Source organism: Penicillium chermesinum (assembly GCF_028974085.1).
Source record: "Penicillium chermesinum strain IBT 19713 chromosome Unknown utg000004l:1.0-3345178.0:1.0-3348027.0, whole genome shotgun sequence".
In the NCBI taxonomy this organism is placed as follows: Eukaryota; Fungi; Ascomycota; class Eurotiomycetes; order Eurotiales; family Aspergillaceae; genus Penicillium; species Penicillium chermesinum.
This window is the reverse complement of record NW_026695314.1, coordinates 1,582,586-1,604,557: the sequence shown is the minus strand read 5'-3', so window position 1 is coordinate 1,604,557 and position 21,972 is coordinate 1,582,586. Positions and strand designations below refer to the sequence as shown.

Here is a 21,972-nt window from a genome sequence, read left to right as displayed (position 1 = left end):
AGAGTCGATGTAACCTTGGACGCCCTTTGATTCGGCGAAGGCCAGTCGCTTGAAGCTTTATGGCTGATTAGCGAGATAGATGCGCATGCTTCAAGCTCTGCGAGATCATATATTGGGACGGCTCCTCATACCTTGGAAACTTGGCCTGGCAGAGATGACCCTGCATAGCCACGGACGAGAGAGAAATACGCGAAACACAGATCATACTCAAGTTGATGAATGCCCGAAGTCAAATCGGCGTGAGATTGGAAAGCATTTCAAAAGTAAGTCGTTGTCTCTATCCTCGTTGGCCAGGGTAGAAAACCCGTCATTTAGGTAAAGCCGTTCATGCTATAGAGACAAGGTCTCACCAAAGGTCTCACTGATGAAGGTCGTTTCCGGATGCTTACGCTTATCCGTAGAAATGAGATATACCCGACTCCGAAGAAAAGCGATCCATGGCGCCACATTCGGTTCGGACCGCATTCCATTTGAAAAAGCAGAATGCCTCGGGGGCTGTTGAGTTTTCCAGATGGTAATTCCAAGCCAGCTCAGGCTGGTTTAGGAGGTAGTGATGCTGCAATCGACTGAGATTCTGAATGATTCGATTTGTCCTTCGTTTTGCTCCTGGTGAAATCTCCACCAAAGGTTGTTGCTGACTTCTCCTTTGGTGTTGACCAGGCCGACATAGCCGAATTGAGGCTGGATGCTGCCTTTTGTATTGACAAGATCTTCTCCCGACTTGAGGATACTCCAATCCTCAGGACCCCTGATTTTGCCCTTTGGTAAGGCATATCGATTCTGTCCTCCATGATTCTTGGTGGCCGGGCAACCTCGGTTATAGCCCGACCTATAATGTGCTTCAAGTGGATCGAGTCAGAAGTTTAAAAAAGCATGAAAATGCATGCTCCACTGCGGTCGGAGTTACGGAGTGACGTTATTTGCTGCGGAAGCTGTGGAACATGATTCAGTTTCGACCAAACACCCAGTGACCCGTCAACCAGAATGAAACACTAACCACCTATTCCGTATTAGTTAACTAGTCAAGATGGGAATTTTTATGTAAAGCAATCATAGCGGCCGTTTTGGGAGGGGTGGGGCAACACCTCCCATTATATCATGCGGCACAAACCCCAGAACTCATTTTCAACCTTTTTACAGTTTCCCGATCTCAACAAAATCATGGCGATCCCTACTTCCTTTAAGGCCGCACTGGTCCGGAGCCCCATGCTCAGCATATTATCTCGAATCGCTCGGTCAAGCAGCCACTTCAGCCTAACCAAGTTGGGATCAAGATCACTGCGACAGCGGTCAACCCCGTGGACTGGAAGATCCGCGACTACAATGTCTTCCTTAAGGAATATCCCGCCGTGCTAGGCTCTGATGCCGCCGGTGAGATTGTCGCTGTCGGCTCTGACGTCTCGACTCATGCAGTCGGCGACCGCGTTTTCTTCCAGGGTATCATTGGCAACTATGATGCCGCCACTTTCCAGCAGTACGCTACCATGCCCGCGGAGCTGGTTTCCAAGACCCCGGCCAATATCACCGATGATCAGGCAGCTGGCATCAGCCTCGCCTCGATTGCCGTAGTGACTGGATTCTACGACACGACCGGCCATGGCATTGTTCCGCCATGGGCCCCGAAGGGAAGCGAAGCCGGGAAGGGCAAGGCCATCGCGATCCTCGGAGGGTCTTCGAGCGTAGGCCAGTATGCAATCCAATTCGCCCGACTGTCGGGTTTTGAACGCATTATCACTAATGCGAGCCCCGCTCACCACGAGTTCCTGAAGAGCTTGGGTGCGCATGTCGTGCTGGATCGCAATTCCTCCAGCGCGGGAGACTTCCACGCAGCTAGCGGAGATCTTCCGCTTTCCTACGTGTACGACGCGATCGCAAGCAAGGATACACAGGCTCTGGGTGTCGAGATTGCTCATTTGAGCGGAGTAGCACACCGTGTAGTTGTCGTGCAAGGTGTGGATTCCGACGCGGCCAAATTAGGCGAGTCCAAGCAGCGAAAAATTTCGGTTGCGCAGATTATGGGCTTGGGAAGTTCACCGGCACTGAGGCACCTCAGCGAGCCTTTTGTTCGTCATATTGGAGGCGAGGATGGTTATATCGCCAAGGGCCTCTTCGTTCCAAATCGCGTGCGGTTGGTGGCGGGTGGCATCGCGGCGGTAGAGGAGGCGCTGAAGCTGAACAAGAACGGCGTATCTGGAGAGAAGGTCGTCTTCCGCCCAAATGATGGAACTTAAGCAATTGCCACAATGTTGAGCTAGGTTGAAAGATAGGTTGTTCATAGGATCGCAGTATTCCACGGTAGACCGGTGGAACTTTGGTTCCCACATGATTGGCTTATGCCGCGAAGCCTGTCACTGGCCGTGAGCTGCACCCGCCGGTGTCGGATGTTGGCATGTTGGCAGGCTCGAGACCCGGTGAATATTGCCTCTATGCAGTGGAACTGGTAGGAAAACGCGTCTAAGCACGCCGGCGTTGGTTGGAACCTGCTCAAGAACTAGCGCAGTCGCTACCTTAGACGCAGATAGGCAGATAGGCAATTGGCGATGTGAGCCCCAGCTGACCCTCCCGGTAGAATGTGATTAACTGAATGGGTCCAAGTAGCGGTAAGACCAAGATGCAATATTTACCACCCACAGTAATGTAGTCGAAGGTCTTGTCTGCTTTGCCACGCGCTGTGCTTACAGGGTAACTTAAGATGAGAAAGACCACATGGGACTGTTGTTAACTCGATGGCTTTGCAGATGCCAAGTTCCTGTTTATTGCTCTTGAATGTTGGGCCTGAGGAAGTACAGCGGAAATTTTTCACCAAGTGCAAGATCTGAGGATAAGCAGAAGTTTTGGGGGTTCGTTTGCCGCAAGCGCCGCACGTGGCTGCTCTGGGACGATTTGGGTCTCAACGCTCTCGCCTGTCAGCCCGCATCCTGTGCACACCTCGATCTCAGGTCGAACATAATTTTTGGCGATATCTTCAAATATCCCTCGAAGTCCCTAGTAGTAGATCATGAAATGATAGCTGTTATTAAAAATATCTCATGGCCTTTATCTTTTTAACTGAAGTCTCGTGAGTGGACTTGAGTGCTCTCTGGCAGGCCTGGATAAACTAGGGATAGTGGCACGTTACAAGACAGTAATGAGATATCACTAAAGGGCGCTCTAGCAATAAGTGGTACTTCGAAAGAGCTGTCACTAGGTTGTTCCATTGTGTATGGAGAATGAGGCTTCCCATCCGTTTACTATGGCGGCCATATGAATATCTACGTCTATCATTCGTGCATTTTATTCTCGGTGCGGCGGCTCGTTTGTACAGGAGCTTGATGCTTCCCAAAACGGTAAATGGCCTTTCGAATTTTAGGATCAGAGAGAACGGGATCTGGTACTTTTTCAGCGGCTTGATCATTGGAGCCAGATGGTTGGTCTTGGCACAAGGCCGTTGAGTAAGAAACGCGGAAAACTTTCCGGTGGGGGCCAAGTTAAAGCGGCACTTTTCTTGACACTTTACTCTGCATTAAGTTCCAAGGTTAGTTTTGGTTTGCTATGTCAGCTATTAGGGACAGATCAGTCAGTTCTCTGAGGTCCCCAATTCCCGATTCCAGGATTGCTTCAGCTCATGGTTCGGGCTGTCGTGCATGCTGACACGATCCTTAATCACGCAATGTCAGACCCCAAACAGGCTAAGAAGGAACCCTGCAGAAATCCGTCCGTGCATTGAGATCACCCCGAGGTATTGCGGGCCGAAACTTACTAGAGAGCATGACAGACGCTCCATCGTGCACCCTCATTCAGTGAGGTCCCCAGTTAACGAGCCAAAGAGTGAAGGTAGTCATCCTGTGATGAAAATACTAGTACTATGCGCCGGTCTTCCATAATATTTCGGAATATCAAGACAGATTTCCCCAAAAATTGGGGTATGTGCATATTCTCTCTAACGTGAAATTTTTGGACACCACCACGCCCATACTCTGAGACATACTTATGAAGGACCATGCAAAGACGTGTTAGGTAACAGAAGGTTTGAAGGTTTTCTGATTTCGAGTAGTGGGTCCATGGTGGTATCTCACAAATTGCTCCTGGTGTACCTGAGGGGAAGTGCTCTACTCTGATCGCCCGACACATTATAGCAAGAGCATTGTGGCCATTTGGAAATGCGGTAGCCAATCTCTCGATTTGATCTTTACTAAAGACTGACCACCCAGTGGTAATGTACATATGGAAGCGCAGGGTCTCTAACAGTCTGTCCCGAAATCGTCCTGCCAGACCGCTGCCAGTGCGTTCGAACGCCCCCCGTGGCGTCTTGAGGGGCATCATACCGGCCTAGCCTCTGCACGCCAAGGAAAATACGGTCACTTTTGGAGTAGATTCAGAGACTTGGTGAGCACTAGGAAGATGAGTGATATGTTGGTCAACATTATGAAGGAATTGACAATAATCAGACAGGATCACGGGGCTGCGAATGCTAGACTGGAGTTCGGGTTTAAAAGCAAGTCAACCTGCACTTCGTGGTTCTCTCGATCATCAAGAAACACGCTTGAGAAACCCAAGTTTTATTAGCTGCTTCAAATCTCCCAACAGAATGTTTGTTTCAACCGCCATCAAAGCCGCCTTTCTTCTGGCCGTTTCCATGCCCGTCCAAGCTTGGAACAGACTGGACAAGGACAACGCTGCAAGTCCCGCCTGTATTGACCCGGAGAAAGAAGAAACCATCTACTAATTCGATGCTAGGCGCTGCTTGTGATCGACCACCAAGTCGGCCTTGCCCAGTTGGTTCGCGACTATGGCACCAATGATTTCCGCAATAACATGCTCGCCCATTCAGCCATCGGCAACGTCTTCAATCTACCCACCGTTCTGACCTCTTCTTCCGATGGAGGTCCGAATGGTCTCTTTGCTCAAGGAAATCATGGAAATGCACCCAAATGCCACCTTCGTCCGGCGCCAAGGCGAAGTCAATGCATGGGACAACGCTGATTTCCGTGCTGCTGTCAAGGCCACGGGCAAGAAGCAGCTGATTATTGGCGGTATTGTGACTGAAGTCTGTGAGTGGAGACCATTTCCCTTCTGTAGAGCGCAAGATTAATCTCATATAGGCACCTCGTTTCTGGCCCTTTCTCTCATTGACGAAGGCTACGAGGTATTTGCGAACACTGACGCCAGTGGAACCTTTGACCTTCGTCTCGCCGAGGATGCCAATCGTCGCATGGAGAAGGCGGGAGTTACCCTGATGGGGCTCTTCGGTATTGTTTGCGACTTGATGCGAGACTGGCGCTCTAAGCCTGGACTTAATGAATTGTTGCCGTTCCTCGACAAGTGAGTTAAAGCCGCTGTTAACACAATCGAGACTTGCTGACTTGTGACGTAGGTACCAATTTGCCTATGGCTTGGTTGCCCGTCACCATGCCGGGTCCATCCAGAATGGAACGTTGTATCCGGTTGAGTTGGAATTGATTTGAGGTTCACCATATACTTGATCACAAGTTTGCGCACCTCAGGTGCCGCAATAAGTAATACTAGTATACGTGGAAAGAACGAGGGTGTGGGGGAAGAAACTCAATATCCTTGGTTAGATACCAAAACTCCTCACTGCCTGTCCGTGGCGTATGGTTTAGTATAGTCAATGTACCGGGGATTATTGGGACCTTTCTATTATTCTAAAGAGTAAATAACTATGCCTAGTATGGATGATTAGCTGAAACCAGGCGGAGGACAGAGTAGATTGTCTCCAAGTTTGTAGTTGACTTGGATTAGTCAAAAGTTTTCTTCTGGGCGAAGCCCCGGAGACCTGCTCATTTCTCATGAAAACGCATAAGAAGGAAAGGAAAGAAAGAAGGAAAGTAGGAAGAAAAGAAATAAAAAGCGAAATTGCAAATGCGTTATTCTAGTTCTAGTTCTCGCCATTGATCTCGGTTTAGGCCAGTCGAAACTCAACACCTCAGCCAACTACCTTTACTCGTCTTTTCCCTCCATCGCCTCCTCCCTCCACATCCCCTTCGACCAGTCCAATTCATTCAACCTCAAGAATTGGACACGTCTTCAGCAGTATTCTATGAGGATTCAGTAAGTGAAAGCCTTCTACCAACTGACATCCTATGCAGCTCATTTGATCAGTTTGACTTCACTTCGTTACTGCAATTTTGAAAATTGTGCACCGCCCAAGCTGATTTGCCATTTAAAAATCCGAGAGACTACTCATCAACCGGCACCTCTGAAATCTTTACTAACTGCTTCCTTTTAAGACATATTTCGCGGCTGAGAAAATCCGTCCAGACACCTCATCGCCTTTCCATTGCAAATATCCAAAGACTAAGGAAATCTACCTGCAGCCTGCTCAAGGGTTGCTGTTCCTTCGAACACACTCTCCTTTATTCAAGGACTTAGACAGGAGTTCATCAGATCCAAGGAGATTTTGATCATGACGCAACCAAAATGTCCTACCAAAATTCCAGCATTAAGGGACGCGCTTTATGAGCCATGCACGCGGAATTATTCTGAGTGTAAGCTAGCTGCTTATCTTGGATTCAATGATACACCAGACTTGCGACATTTTGCCTTCTCATGGCCATTACTGAAGTGGATGCCCCAGATTCACGCCTCTTGGAAAAGTCTACCAAGAGTAAAGATCATCCAGACTGTCGACCGCAATATGGAAGAGCTTAAAGCAGTACATAACCCGTCTACAGAATATGCCGGTCAACCTACAGATATAGATGCGCCGAAAGCCATAAAGAAAAGATTGAGAATTATATATCATACAATAAAACTCCGAGACGATTTGCTCGAATATAACCAAAAGAATCATTGAAATAGCTTTATATAAAGTACTTTCTTAATATATTATCTATAGAGAACCTTGCCTTTGTGGGAATTATATATCTTCGGTTGCTAAAAACATATCTAGGGCCGTTCCCTAATAAGGAAAGTTAGATATAGTGATGGGCAGTGTAGTAGAGGATAAGATACTTCTAACTAATACAATGAAGCTGACAAAGCTTAATAATAACCCCAAGGTCTGCATTTGTTGATTCATGATAGGTGTGAAGGTAAAGACTGAGCCTTGCTGATTCTCCATATTGGACCGCGAGGTCTTGTGAAAATCTCCGTAATAGGATTTGGCGTAGCAAATACTTTGAAGGTTTTGCAAACCACCAGGAGATAGTAGTATCCTGGTTATTCTGAAGCTGGATAGTCCAAGAAGATATCCAACAATCTTTATATTGATGTGAGGGGACTACCTGAGATTTGGATGGCACCAGTTGACCAGGCAAGAAGATGGTATTCGACAAAGCTCTTTTCACAATAGTGTTCCGGTTAAACAGCGACTAGAGCTTATCCTTTCCGCGAAAATAAATTGACTCCTTTCATGGAGAGATTCGCCAGTGGGTCCATCCCAAGTTGGGTTCCAACCCTATGTCCAGTCGTTCACCTATAACGACATATATGGTGGCAATAATCCCACGGCAAGGGTGGGGGTGGCAGACTTCGGGCTGATATGATCCAATCATCAGTTTGGAATTAGGAAATATAGTCTAGGATGCCCTGTGAACGTCCTGTTCGTTTCATTGGCTGCCCATCATCGAATAACTCTTATCAATTCACGTACACTTTGGGGCTTGCAAAAGTGGGGTAACCAAAGCAAGCTGGTGGGACACGCCCCATCTTCTAGTACCCGTCGAAGCCCCCAACTATTCTGGCCGCACCTTCCAACATGCGAAATAGAATCAGCCGGTCGCAAGCTTCCCAATCCAAAGGTAGCAAGGCGCGATCATGCGAAGCTTGTCGACGCTTGAAAACACGATGTGAAGCTGGCCTCGGGCTTGAAAAATGCCACCGCTGCGAGGTTCTCCGGTAAACCCGTTTCATAATAGTTTTCTGGGTATATCTGACTCTTCCAAGGCTCGATTGCTCATTACGCGGTATTTCCCGAAGCCGGCCATCCCCCGAAAAGCCAAGAAGCCAGACCGGTGAAAGCCATCAATGTGACTGTCATGGCAGGTATGTTATTCAGCGGGGCTCAACTCCACCGATACTAAGTCGGGGGGTTGCTCTAGACTCGCCGCGGTGGAAGCCGCGCTCATGCAAATTCAGACTTCAAGAGCTTGTGTTCAACAGAAGGAAGAACTGGAAGTCAAGGTAGGTGCACCGCTACCATATACTCTTATTAGGCGGCTGATTATCGAGCTACAGTCGCCTTCTTTCGCCGAACAAACGGCTCGACATGCGCCGATGAATCTCATCCAGGAAATCAGAGATAATATGGCATTGTCGCATCAGCAACCAACAGCGCTAGATACTTCGGATAATAGTATAATCGGAAGGATTGTTCCCAAAGATTTGGCGTCGATGCTTCTCGATGGGTAATCAGTGATCAATTTTGACTGAAAGAGATTCCGTTCTAATACAAAGCTTATCATAGATTTTCCAAGATATCCAGTCGCTGGCTATTCATGAGTACGAAGCCGAAAGAGATTTATTCCAGATCCTCTCTTCTCCTAGGGACTTGTATGCTTGCAGGCTTTCATAGCATTCCAAGCATGCACGGATCTGAAACACATCACTCTTTGTACCAGCATATCCATGGCCTGTTAGGCCGACGAAATCTAGCATCAACCGCTTCGCTAGATACGATTCAAGCAATGCTTATCTTCTCGATGTGGGATCTAAGACCAACTCGAGAGTACGACCACGGAAATTCTTGGATGGTCAGTGGCATGGCTGCCATGCATGTTGTGATGACAACGCGTTTCGACAACCTGTTGTGCGCGAACTCAGATGATTCTCCGCAGCATAGCCAAGCACAAGAATATATGCGTACTTGGAACTTGATATGTCTATGTCAATTACAGTATGTGGCGCGAAACTGGGATCGGTGGCATTTATTCACCTACTGGGTAGTGAGACGATCTCATGAACTAACGATCTCTTAGATTCTCAGTTGGCTCTGGACGCCCACCGGTGATTGCAAAGCAATACTTTGATCAATGTGCGAATATCCTTGACTTCCCATCTTACAACTCTCGAGATCAACTCGTTTTTGCGGGTGTAGAGCTTTATCGCACACTATGGGATCTTATAAGCTCCAATGTGGTACCCCAAGAAAGTGCAACATGGCCCGAAATTGACAGGCTGCGCAAAAGCCACAGTCACATATACAGTAAGCTGACTCGAAGAGTACTATAATTTTCCTCTTGAATTGACCTAATGCACCTTCTAGAACTTGATTCATCTGAACCATTGCGCTTTGCATACTCATGCACCTATCTCATCCTTGCACGACGATCATTGCAATGTCTCAATCATCCCCCGATTGACAACAACCCCGAAGCCATCGGTCTAATCACAGCCGACCATAAGCTTCCATTTATCGAAGAAGCCATTTCCAGCTCCGAGGATCTGCTAAAGATCTTTCTCTCCATGTCCGATCTCACCACTTACATTCATCCAGCTTACGAAACCCTCCTGAGCTCCTTCGCAATGGTGACTTTGGCTGAATTCGTGTCGTACATTCCTGACGTCAGTAAAGCACTGACCCTCATGGAGAATACCATTTCCCATATACAACACGGCGGCAAAGCAGAGCCTGTCAGCCGGTGGTCGTTGAATATTGTCCGACAACATCTTCTCGGAACTAGTACTCAGGAGTCCTCTGTTCAAGTGGGCACTGATAACAATTCAGACGGTACTACTACTGGTATAACCGACGAAGCATTGAAATCGTGGGAAGAGGGATATTTGAACCTTGACCAGGAGTTTCCCTCGCTGCAGGACATGTTTTCTTTAGACGTAGTTTGACTGCGGAAGGAATCATTCGGCAATTTGACACAGATATTTCCAAACTGCTTCTTGCTCTTCATTTAGCAAAAGAATTGGTAGTATGACAACCTCAATATCTTCACCCACAGTCAGAAAGTGGGCACCATTCGAAGCTTTAAACTTTCAGACGATACCCCTCCGCTGAATCCCAGCAAAACATTCCCTTGGCTTCTTGGAAAACCCCTCGTGTGACTCCATCTTCTGCTGAAACAGACAAAAGTCATAACGGTGGAACAGTGTGCCAATTATCAGTTGAAGTTCCATTATCGCGACATTCTGGCCAACACAGGCACGCGGGCCGTACGAGAATGGGTTAAAGCAGGTCTTCTGTCGTGGCGTGAGGCTGAGCCAGCGCTCAGGGTTGAATTCGTCCACATCCGGACCCCATATCTCAGCCATGTGGTGAATTGTATATGACGGAACGGAGAGAACGGTCCCAGGGGGAAGTAGTACCCGTCAAATTCAACATCTGGGCCTTCGGCCACAAGACGAGGGAGCCCCAGTGCTGATGTTGAGTGAAGACGCATAGCTTCATCAATGCAACGCCGCAGAAAAGGCAGGTCACGGACTTGAGAGTAAGCGGCGATATCTGAGGTCGTGCCAATGGAATGGTCCAGCTCCTTCTGGAGACGCGGAATGATCTGGCCGGGGTTAGCGCGTTCGCCGGCTAGAATCCAGTAAAAACAAGCACAAGCCGTGTTGGAGATTGTGTCTGAGCCAGCAATCAACTGGGTCAGTGCCTCGGCTACGAGCTCCTCTCGACCCATAGGCTCCCCTTTGGCATCTCGCGCTTGGATCAAACGAGCGAGAATATCATTCCGCTCTGCCGCATCGTCTTTACCGACCGCATCAAGTCGAGCGGCGACCGCAGCGATTGCAATGCCGGTCAGGTTCTCTACTGCAGCAACGCCCTTGGAGAAGAAGGGGTCAGGTAGGTATCTGGCGATGGGACGGAGCGCTGGGAGAAGACCGAGGGTAGAGGAGATTTCGCCTCGTCGGTTCAACACCTCCACAGCGGGGGCTTTTCTAATAGGGCCCCCCAGGCACAAGTTGACTCTCGGCTTCATCCTTGCCCTTGTTCACCATTCCAAATGGCGATCCAAATGCCAGGTCGCCGATAATATCGAAAGCAAGATAACTGAACCAGGGCATGGCGTTGAATTTACTATACTTTTCGGCCGGAGGCGCTTTGGCAGCAATCAAGTCCAGCTGTTTCACCCATCTTTCCAGATTTGCCGTCATGTGAGGCTCGAATTCGGCAACCGATCTGGGAGAGAAGGCGTGGGCGATGATCTTGCGCTTGCGAGTGTGTTCAGCCCGGTCGCGAACGTTGAACATGCCAGGGGTTTTCGCGACGAATGCTTCATAGTAATGGCTAGATGATGTTAGAGAAGAAAATCATCCGGTGCTTCAACTCTCACTCTTTCAAGAAGCCGTTCCCATGGCCGTAGACGACATTGAGGCCACGCTCGTCAGCAATAGAGACATGATTATAACCGATGCGAACAACGTTGCCGTATTTGCGGTGAGCCTTGTCTACGATCTCGAATTTCTTGCCTCGTCGAGCACCGAAAGCGACCCATAGATTGCTGAATTTAGCGAGGAAGGGGCCTGGGACGCCCGCTAGGCTGCTGAACGTGGTAAAATATGGAACTATGTAGTACAACACTAGCCACAATGGAATCGTAGTGAGGATCCATGGGGAGACCAAATACCCGATGATAAGAGATGAGATTGCCATTTTATTGAAGAGGGACTGGCTAAAGAAGCTGCATTCAAGTTTATGGTATTTGTTCCTCTATATATGGGTTCTCATGTTGACTGTATGTTATCTCGAGTTCATTTCCCCGCATCTTGAACAACTCCGGCGGAGATCAGGCACACCACCGTCGGAGGCACCTGGCAACTCCATTCGACAATTCCACGCCTTCGTATCTCCTACCTTGATAGACGTTATCTTTTATTTGCTGGAATGGAATGTATAGCTCTTGGTAATGGTCAACCATGTCCATTCAAATATAATAATGTGTGATCCAGAGACCAGTAGCCGGCTGGGAATCACCCCGGGAGAAACCTCGAATGGAAACAATATTTAGAATATTTCACATTATATATCTCGACCATTCCAGCAGACTTTCACAGCAGAATAGTCTTCACCAGATCGGGCATAGCAAAGTCAATGTAACCTCTTCCCAACCTCTCCTTAGCCTACTTATGAATACTGGCTTGGAGCCAATCCGGCCTTTGATTATTGAAATAAACACAAATATGTCAAACGTCCTACATTCAGGATACTTTTTGTTTACATTAATTACATATCAACGGGCTGGGCCAATGACTGAGCTTAGCATTGTGGTTGTAGGCACCTTGCGGAAGAAACAAGATGCTTGGTCTTGACTCTGAAGCTAGGGAAGCTTGGGAAGCTCTGCAAGGCATCACTATTCTGTTGAAGCAGCACATTAATCAAGGCTGCATTTGAGTCCGTAAAAGGCACCTAGGTGGGCAGCTAGAGCTCCGCGCACTGCTACGTGACCAAATCTGAAGAGATAAACATAGTAGGGTTTCTAGCTCTATTGGGCTCAAAAGGATAGTATTATTGCGTAACTTCTGCTATTCAAATGCAGGTCTCAGTTTCAAACAAAGCATTCTATAATTAAGTTCAAAATCATCAAGAAGGGTTGCTCCAATATTGCTCGTAAAACCGCCGTTCAAGACAGGGCAATGACTTTGTCAGCCAACTCTGACAACCCGGCTGCGGTGACATCCATCTTCGTATTGAAAATGTCTATACAGGATTCCTTTTCATAAATCGAGCAGTATGCACCGCGGAATCTAATAACAGTGTCAGTCAAGTGGACCCGACATGTTTTGTTTAGTCTGTTAAGGCAAGAAGAGAAAGAATATCTTACCCAGCTTTTACGGCAGCGCTGACATCCCACATATGTGCCGCCGCAAACCACTTCTGATCTTCCGGAGCAAACCGAGCCAGCATCTGCTCGTATGTTTCCATAGCGGGCTTGGTAATGTGTTTCGTGCCTGACGGAGACGAGCGAGACTGCGTAAAGTCATGACAGCTGACCAGATTCTCGTCGGGCATATCAAGGCCTGCGCGCTTGAAGTATCCGCCAACCCGCTCTCTATCGCCCGTAGTCAGACACCAGACAGTGAATCCGTTGGCCCGCAGTTTTTCGATCATTTCACGGCATCCGGGGCGAAGCTCTAACTGGGAATACGCCGCCTGGCACAAGTCTCGCTCTTCGTCGGTCGCAAATGATCTCGGGTTATCGATCCCGGCCATATACAGGACGCGGTAGAACAGTGATTTGAAGGTCTCCTTGTATGGGTGGTGTCGTTTGGACATCAGGAGCATGACGTCTTCGAGCTCGGCAGCTTGCATCCATGCAAATCCAAGTAATCGGGGGGTGATGTTGTGTGCTCGCAGGCGTGGACCGAGGACTCGGTCGATGCCCTCGAAGAAGGCATCGAACGATACGCAGGTCCCGACAACGTCGAATACAATGTGTTTCTGAGAGCCAGACATGTCTATGCGAGTGGGCTAGTAAAGCTTGGAGAGGTGAGACCAGGTCCATTCAGAGGACTTCGTGGCCATATTTAATTCTCGTCTCTTATCTACCGAGCTTCTGGTTGAATATACCCTGCGGGAATGATAACAGAGGACCTTGAGTGCCTATCTATCATGGTACTCGTCTGACCGCTCATTCTAGCCGACCATCTGAGGCATGGATTGTCCGTGATCTGATAGAATCAAGTACATTAGGGCCGAAATAGACGCGAAGACGCTGTGGGAACTCCGAAATTGACTAACTACTTTGGGGTATCCCCACTCCGTAAACCCCCTGGGACGGAGTCGTATTGCCGGATGGGGTATGATTTCGCCAGGAGAACTGCCGTCTTATCAGTGCTGCGATAGCTCAGATGCATCCCATACGTCTCGTACGTCTCCCTGAAGTCATGATGCCGTTTGGTAACTATAGCCGGCACCTAAAACTTGTTTCCCGCTAGTGAAGCCAAGAGATAGGACCCCCATTGCAAGCAACACGACGATTGTCATCAAGTCGAAAGTATCCGCCAAGTCCTTGCCAATGTTAGTGAGCTAGACCGCATCTTAGGCACGCAGACCCATACTAGGAATATGCAGTATTAACAAAAATGGAACAAACTTTTGTTGCAATAAGAAGTTCGAATATAGCAGTATCATTTGATAGTATTTGAACTACCTAATTGTCACAATCGCTACCAGCATAGTATCCTTGCGTTCCAATGCGGGTAACTTGAAACTGATTCACCCATCACTGTCAGATAGGCTCTGCAATCTGTTAAAGCCGAGTGAAGCTGGTCCCCCGGGCGCTCTCAGTTTAGGAACACGCAAAATCCATTAGCTCCATAGAATATTGAGCTTGGCCAAGCCCTTCTTTGGTTTCGGTAATGGCTCCGGGTTGCGATTCGCAATGTCGATGAAAGGCTGGATGGGAATGTCTTCCAAGGACACTGTCTTGGTCTTTTTGATGAATTTGTACGCTAGGTAAAATATCAGGAACAATGGGATGTTGATATAGGAGGAAACAAATGTTTCTGTGTCCCATTTCCCGTGGATAAATGTCGAGTAGCCGCCCGTGAGAAGCAAAACGCTCAGCAGTACTAAGGAAGCCCAAGAGATATACGGCTGCAGAGGAGCGGCCCATGGCAAGGACTTTCTCGAGATGCCCTGCTTTTTGCAACCGTAATAGAAACGAAGGTAGGTAATCAAAATGGTAATCCAGTTCGTCAAGGTGGTAATGGAAACCAGGTCTTGGAGCCAGCCGAATACCGTACTGGCAGACGAAGAAAGCGACATGTAGGCCAGACACATAAAAAGGCCATAGAGGGAGACCGCGATCCATGGCGAGGAGAATCTATTGCGTCGGGTGAAGATCTGGGGAGCGCGACCGTTCACCGCTAGTCCAACTAGAGTTCTGGTACCTCCCAGGAGGTTGGAGTTCCCAGAGGACCATGCTGAAGTAATAATCACCGCATTTATAATTGAAGGCACGGCCTTGATTTTCGCTCGGGTGGCTGCGATCACAAATGGCGATTCAGATGCCGTCCCGCTGTCATTGTTGAGTTGAGGATCATTGGATGGAACGACGAGCCCGACCATGAAAATGGAGATCACTGAATCGCGCTATGACGTTAGTACATGCAAAAAGCATGGATCGCACGAAGCGGAGGAACTAAACACACCATAGAAAAGCAAGATCCGAACGAAGATACGCTTTGCAGCCTGCGGAATAGCTCGCCTGGGCGACCTGGTTTCCCCAGCCGCGACGGCAATTGTTTCAATTCCCGAATACGCATAGAGCGCATTGTTCAATGACGTCCAAACTCCCAGAAAGCGTCCAAGAGCGCCGCCGATGCCAAGATACTGAACAAGAGGGCCCGGATCGCGCCAGTATTGGAATCCAATGGATTGATGATTAGGTCCACCTCCGCAGGTGATGACAAGAGCCTAGAGAAAGAAGGAAAAAAAGGAGTCAATCTCCTGCAAACTTGCAGCTGGGGCAACGGTGGATTACCATAATATTCACGCCGACAATGAGCAGGATTTTCATCATGGAGAAAGCGAACTCAAGCTCGCCATACACTCGGATGAATAGCGAAGCAGTGGCCACCATGACCAAACCGAAAATGGTGATCCAGACGGCACTGTTCACTGCAGACCAAAACTGTACCAGAACAGCTGCTGCTACAATCTCAGCGGGGATAGACACCAGATACGAGTAGACGACGTTGTATCCATTCGCGAAGGAAAGAGCTGGGTCCACAAAGTGTTCGGCGTAGCGAACAACACCACCGCTCAAGGGCACCAGAGCACCCATCTCACCAACAGCAAGAGTCACCGCGCCAGCCACACAGCCCATCACCAGATATCCAAGGAATGCACCTAGGGGACCAGACCGAGCTATCGCGCGACCGGAGCTGAGGAAGAGACCTGTGCCAATAGTGCCCGCTAGGGCTATCATTTGTATATGTCGCTGATGAAGACCCTGCCTCACGGCCTGGACCTCTTCAAACTCCCCAGTGGTCTCATCGACCAAGTAAGCTGGCGATTCCGGATCATGAATGACAGATTTCGCGCCTTTCTCCGGGGTGTCGTCAACACCCCTTGACTTGTCGAACGCAATAGGGCTGGGTGCCGCCATGTGAGCTGATGAAAAAGGGAAAGAAAAATCCGTTGTCGAGATTGTGAGATACTAAAGTCTCTGGAACCCCTTGGCCAGTCGGTGATGAGCCTTTTTATACTGACTAGCATATGGTGGTGGTGGCTTGACTTTTGTACAATCCCTGTAGTGCTATCTCATGGTTATCTAAGTCAAAGAGAGAAGTATCGCCGCACTGTCCTCCCGAAAACGGGCCTCCATGAACGCATCTCATAGGAAGCCGACAGTATGCGCCCCTTTCGATAAACCCCATGGCAGAGATAAACTCGACGAATTGGCCCAATCAACGTGGACCTTATCTTCATTACGCAGAGAACTCTCTTGCGCGCGATAAGAGCTCTGCGGGCCGGGAACTAAGGGACTGTTCTCGGACTAGAGCCGTGGAGTCGTGGAACGTACTCCGTGCGGGGAAGACCTCCGGCAGATAAGAACATTCCAACTAAGTTTCGGAGCTATAGATATTCGAATCAGGAAAGAGGGTTGTCGGTGGCGGAGTAGTGGCGACTATGTGATCAACCACAATTATGAAAGTCGGGTCCAGAAAAAATGTAGCTGTACTCCGTTCAAGCAAGGAATAGACTCGATCGAAGCCAAGCCCGGGGATTCAAAGAAAGCGGCCAGTGCCTTTTATTGAGCTTGCGATGATGAAGAATCCGCCACTGATACTGCGGGTTCAAATCCCTACCTCTAGCGAGGCTGGAAGGTGAACGAGCAAACTTCACGAGTTATGCAAAGTTGAGTAGTTCAGAGAGGATTTCTTGATATAAAAGTAATCACGCTTGCTACGAATTATTCACTTTCGTTTCTTCAACTACCAGTAGCATACGCATACGAGTGATTGGAATTGGTCAACGCACGAATAGTTGAACACCGGACAGCATTCTCCTACTAGTACTACTCGCGCTAGTACGTTCATTTCAGGGAGGCCCTGCTATTATAAGTCACCCGTGCAAACCAGTCCACGATACTAGTAAAATTATCATGTTAGTTTGATTTCAAAATTACAGTGGCGCTAAATGTGAATATCTAACTGTCAGACCCCCGGCTGAAGCTCCATGTTCCTCCACTTCATCCGTTTGTAGTGATGATGTCTCCCCCTGGAGGGCCATTATTTATCTTTTCCAGCCTCGTGCTAGTTGTCTCGAACAACTTGGGGACTCCAGAATCTTCAAAGCTGACTCCATTCTTGATCATCCGGGCAATCCCCAGCGCCGACAGAAACACCACAGGCATCCCATGACCATTGAATCCCGCCAGGATATACGTATCCTCTTCCCCGGGTACAGCACCCACATGAGGCAAAGAGTCCCAACTGTAGCCCATAACCCCAGTCCAGATCTTGTCCACACGGGCACCACTATTCTCCCACCCATGGAAATTCCGTTGCATGAAATTATCGTAATGATGCTCCACCTCACTAATGAGCGTGGAATCGTCCACGGTATTGTACCACTGATTGGGAAAGGGCCGATATCGTGAGTTCGCCCCTCCCACAACAATACTGCCGTCCGAGCGAGGAGCAAGATAGGAAAGGGTATTGTCCTTCTCCCGCACAACGTAGGAATTGCTCAAGAGAGGAGCTCTCGTGCCCTCGAGGGTGGAGATGTGAGTGCACAGCCCTCTGCACGGTACAATTGCTTTGCAGTATTGTGGGAGTAAGCCCGCGACATACGCATTGTTCGCATATACCACCTTTCGCGCGAATGTGGTTCCACGTGCGGTCGAGATCAAGAATCCGTTGGCCTGTCGCATAACACTCGTCACTGGAGTGTTTGTCTGGAGGTTGACGCTACCGGTTGCGAGAATCAATTTAGTGAGGTGCAGGATGAACTTGTAGGGCCAGATGGTACCAGCTGTGAAAGAGGCACATGCCTTGGCACCCTTCACACCTGAAATGCCCTCTGCTTCCTTGCCAAGCACAAAAAAGACATCTTTCATGTACTCCAGATTCCGGGCGGCTAGGGTGTCATATAGCTCCTTGGCCTTGAGTGCGGCGTCTTCGTTGCACCAGACGTCAATCGATCTAGAGAGCGTGAAGTCGCAGTCTATCTTTTCCTTTTCAACGACATATTTAATGGCATGGATATGTGCTATTTCGAACTCGGTGACCTCGAGTGCGCGCTCGATACCTCCTCGTTCGATAAGCTTAGGCATGGGGCTGTACATGTCAGGTCGGACATGGCCTCCGTTTCGCCCCGTCGCACCTGAGCAGACACCGCGGGCTTCTATGATCGTGACTGAGAGATCTTCCCTGCTATCTTCATTCTTGACGAGGTGGTAGGCCGTGCTAATGCCGGCGTAGCCCGCGCCGATGATAACTACATCACTTGATGCAGGGAGGTCTTTTGTTGTACGGTGATCATGCAGCTCATCAATGTCTCGATGCCAAAATGGCAATGTTGCGTTCTCAACGGGCTGAAGATTTCTGTTCGGTAAATCCGAGACGGACATGGTGGAGAAAGTGCTGCGTGTTGTTGAGTTAGGGAACCAGAAGGCAGTCCGTAAATTTCGCTACTCGCTTTCTGAGTGTATTCCTTCCCAATATGGTCACCTGATGGCTAAAGCACTATCTGAATGCCATGATACGTAAACGAACTCTATCACAGGAATCGTTTCATGGCAACATGTGGAGATGGAGACTTCCCGTTATCTCGGAGTTGGGTTGTTTCCATTCTGGGATGGCCCACTCCGATGAGCCGCGGTGCAGCCGGGGTGCATTAGGTATTTCACTCCGAGTCATCGTTCCAGCCCCCTTCACCTGGAGAGGCTACTGTCCAATAATGTCATCGGCTTGACTTTGGTCCAACCAGCCCCCTTGGGTCCAATCAACCGTGTTCAGCCAGTCCATGTCATCGATGGTTGTCATTGCGAAATCAAGATCATCATGGCTGGCCCCTTTGGTGTACGGGCTCTCTAACCCTATTGAATCGCCATGCAATTCTCGCGGCTCCTGGGTCGGGGGCTCACTTGTGCTCTGTGAAACCGGTGCAGCATGTACTGGACTTAGGGCTTCGAAAACCGAGTCAATAATTCTTTGTAACACTTTCTTGAATTTGTCGCTGAGCTGTGCATTATTATCGGTGGGTCGGATCCAGTCCAGCAGAGCCTTAAACATGGACAGATTCTGCATCACTTCCGACCGGGAAAGCCGAACGGGAGCAAATGTGGCCTCTGTCGGTGTTGACGGTTTGGTTGTCGATACGGGCGGCGCTAAATTGCTGGCTCGGAGAAGCTCGATACATAGAATTCCTGCGCTTGGCATTCCATTTGAGACAAACTGAATTATGTTAAAAGGCCTTCTTGTGAAAGCTCTCTCGAGAAAGCGTCATGGAAGAGCTTACAATCCAGTCAAACGCGTGATGGTAGTCTTGTAACCGATCGCGATCAGACCACAAAGATAAGATGGTAATGATCGTCTCTTGTGCAATGTCGAACAGGGCCTGGCCGCCACTGAGGCCCCGTGAGACAAGTAAGCGTTGCAATAGAAAGTGGCATTGTAATACATCAAGGTGTATACGTGTGATGATATACCTGTCGGAGGCACTTCGCTTTTTCAAGTCGAGAGCTGGCTGTGAAGATAGCCCCGAATCTTGGTGGTACCGGATATGTGCCGGGTAGGAAGCCACTATTTCCCTTAACTGAGCGATGACATTGCTATGATCAGTCAGTAGTAGGAAACATTGATGGGATACTTCTTTGATAAGCTCACCCGATCTGGCACTTTGTAAACTGTGAATGGACGCCGAGAGAAAGCTCAAGGATGCTCTCGCGAATTGGACTAAGCATTGCGAGTGCTCGGATCCATGTCGTCGTAAATATTCTACCATCGGTGCCCCAGCCATTCGAGTCGAGTTTCGCACAGGCTGCAGCCAGTCTTTCTCTGCCACCGTAGATGTCTTCCTCGGAAAGGTCGAGAGGAAGGGGACATTGACAGTAGTGCCGACTGAGCATAGGAGGTCGGGCATTGTATAGACTTTCACATTTGTCAAGATAGTACATGGATGACGCTAGCGACGACCGATGCTGAGAGAGGGGTGTCACTTCTTTAAAGGCGGGTAGGCGATGCAGTCCTGCGGCAATAAAAGCACTTCTCACGGTTCCATAGTCAACTCGGGTCCGGTCGCCTGATATAAGATTAGCCGAAATCTGAAGTCAGATAGTGCAGACACCTTGGAAGTCTAGACATGTGTACTTACTCTCGTCGCTGATGATCATGCTTTGTAACTTAGTGCTGTTCTTTAGGCATATCACCATGGTGTCGCTGATCTCGAAGTAGTCCTCGCTTAACTTCACGCAAGCAGCAGCGCATTCCCTCATTTTGTCTGCAGCGGTATGTCGATTCCGTCCCTGCTGTTCAGGTAGATCAAAAACCGGATCCCATTCTTGTTTATGCTTGAAGGCCATTCCTGCCCAGCTGAACAAAATGCCGAGCATTTCCCACCTTAGGCTCGGTCCGCCAAACCAGTTCATCCAGCCAGGAGGATTAAAGATATCTTCGGATTCATGGTTGCCTGATGGAGGGCTTGATTCATCGTTGAGGAAAAGGTCCTTTGCCATTCTCATCAATGATTCTCGCGTTCGGGACTCGCCCAAGCAATCAGCGTACTCGGTCCATACTTGTTCGAGGCAACTTTGAATCATGGTTGGAGATACCCAGACATCATGAATATGATGCAGACCTGTAACCAGCATATCACACGTACGGGCCGTGGGGAAGTGAAGAAGGGTGCTGAGGGCCAGCTCCATCCGGGGCCAAGCGGTGGACTCATTGTCTCGATATGGGCTTTCATGAGAGATCGCAGTATCTGTAATCGCTGGGCCAAAACTATCTTGATTCTCTGAAAAGACGGCGGAGTACCGAGTCGTCTCATGTTGACCAGCCTTTTTCCGGAAAAGAGTATTTCGCTTGGGTCCGCCGGAAGTCGCAGATGCTGCCGAGGTCCCTGTGGAACCAGGATCCGCAAGGGGCACTGAAGGAGCCCGTGCCTGGGCTGCAGTCTCGCTCGGGCGCTCGAAATGGGCAGGGGTCACAACGATTGTAAGTAATTCTGCCATTGTTGACGTCCCCAAAGGTGTGGGTCCTCGGGTGGACAGCGCTCGACGTTTCGTCATTGGAGCCGGATGGTAAGAACAGTTCAGATTCCTTGTGATACAGCGCGAACATTTGGGGGTCGCATGGTCACAGCGCACTTTGGCTTTGCGACACGGCTCACAGGCCTGTGGCTGGCCGTTGTGGCGCCTCCGAAGTTCTTCGGGCATTTCATTTGCCAGCTGTTGAGATTATGCTAGATGAGATTGCTGGAAAGTGTACCATTTCCAGGTTTCATCCAAACCGCAATGGATAGGATATGCGGGGCCTCACAGCGCAGGGAAGGACGTCCCGAATCTCGAAAGAGATAGTAGTAGCAGAGCAGCAGCTTTCTTTCTTGGCAACAGGACTGTCAATCAATCGAGGTACTGGAGGTAGGTACTTGCTAGGGGCCGGAAAATACGTTGTAGCCGGTAAGGCTTCCCATTCAGGAGACCCCTCACGCAGCACGACGTGGAATTGTCTAGCCAAGCCTTATCAATGTCAGCATGATCAATAGAGATAGCGAGCGATACAGCGATAGCCATAAGCGCGAGCGGTGTGCGGCCGCGAATCCACCCCTGAAATGGGTCTCGTACCCCATGCGCATCTCACTGGTCGTTGCTCTCACCCATAATCCTCTAGCAGAAAATCTGTATCTATAGAAGATTATTCGAGAATTTTACGAGCTGATTTGACCCGAGTTCGGCAGTTCGACAAACCACTCACGCATTACAATGGTAGGACCTTTGCAGCATAAATATCCGATGTGGGTCCTAGTGCGGGTACTGCGTCATATCTTCGCTCAGTTGAATAGTGACACACTGGTATGGGGATTCTCAGCTACCCATGCAGGAATAAAGTAGTACTGGCATATTAGGAAAA

General features: G+C 49.1%; 7 protein-coding genes across 7 annotated transcripts; 3 read left to right on the top strand and 4 right to left on the bottom strand.

Moving 5' to 3' along the window:
• Positions 1–879: 879 nt before the first annotated feature.
• N7468_005502 (zinc-binding alcohol dehydrogenase family protein) lies at positions 880–2,231 on the top strand (the record flags this gene model as incomplete). The annotated part of the gene is made up of 2 exons (XM_058474799.1): positions 880–910; positions 1,186–2,231. 2 exons carry the CDS (start codon positions 880–882, stop codon positions 2,229–2,231), a joined length of 1,077 nt encoding a protein of 358 aa, XP_058330539.1.
• Positions 2,232–4,567: 2,336 nt separating this feature from the next.
• Positions 4,568–5,444, top strand: N7468_005501 (putative isochorismatase family hydrolase; the record flags this gene model as incomplete). Its single annotated transcript, XM_058474798.1, has 5 exons — positions 4,568–4,657; positions 4,717–4,821; positions 4,865–5,030; positions 5,082–5,301; positions 5,354–5,444. The coding sequence occupies 5 exons, from the start codon at positions 4,568–4,570 to the stop codon at positions 5,442–5,444; spliced, it is 672 nt and encodes a 223-aa protein (XP_058330538.1).
• A 2,887-nt stretch (positions 5,445–8,331) lies between these two features.
• N7468_005500 (fungal specific transcription factor domain-containing protein) lies at positions 8,332–9,780 on the top strand (the record flags this gene model as incomplete). The annotated part of the gene is made up of 4 exons (XM_058474797.1): positions 8,332–8,345; positions 8,405–8,833; positions 8,916–9,142; positions 9,203–9,780. The coding sequence occupies 4 exons, from the start codon at positions 8,332–8,334 to the stop codon at positions 9,778–9,780; spliced, it is 1,248 nt and encodes a 415-aa protein (XP_058330537.1).
• Positions 9,781–9,924: 144 nt separating this feature from the next.
• Positions 9,925–11,542, bottom strand: N7468_005499 (cytochrome P450; the record flags this gene model as incomplete). Its single annotated transcript, XM_058474796.1, has 4 exons — positions 9,925–10,155; positions 10,185–10,808; positions 10,849–11,176; positions 11,223–11,542. 4 exons carry the CDS (start codon positions 11,540–11,542, stop codon positions 9,925–9,927), a joined length of 1,503 nt encoding a protein of 500 aa, XP_058330536.1.
• A 967-nt stretch (positions 11,543–12,509) lies between these two features.
• On the bottom strand, positions 12,510–13,342 carry N7468_005498 (uncharacterized protein; the record flags this gene model as incomplete). The annotated part of the gene is made up of 2 exons (XM_058474795.1): positions 12,510–12,633; positions 12,711–13,342. The coding sequence occupies 2 exons, from the start codon at positions 13,340–13,342 to the stop codon at positions 12,510–12,512; spliced, it is 756 nt and encodes a 251-aa protein (XP_058330535.1).
• Positions 13,343–14,197: 855 nt separating this feature from the next.
• N7468_005497 (uncharacterized protein) lies at positions 14,198–16,001 on the bottom strand (the record flags this gene model as incomplete). Its single annotated transcript, XM_058474794.1, has 3 exons — positions 14,198–14,973; positions 15,043–15,307; positions 15,375–16,001. 3 exons carry the CDS (start codon positions 15,999–16,001, stop codon positions 14,198–14,200), a joined length of 1,668 nt encoding a protein of 555 aa, XP_058330534.1.
• Positions 16,002–17,087: 1,086 nt separating this feature from the next.
• Positions 17,088–21,278, bottom strand: N7468_005496 (FAD dependent oxidoreductase superfamily; the record flags this gene model as incomplete). Its single annotated transcript, XM_058474793.1, has 5 exons — positions 17,088–18,434; positions 18,850–19,296; positions 19,361–19,673; positions 19,729–20,143; positions 20,216–21,278. 5 exons carry the CDS (start codon positions 21,276–21,278, stop codon positions 17,088–17,090), a joined length of 3,585 nt encoding a protein of 1,194 aa, XP_058330533.1.
• Positions 21,279–21,972: the final 694 nt, after the last annotated feature.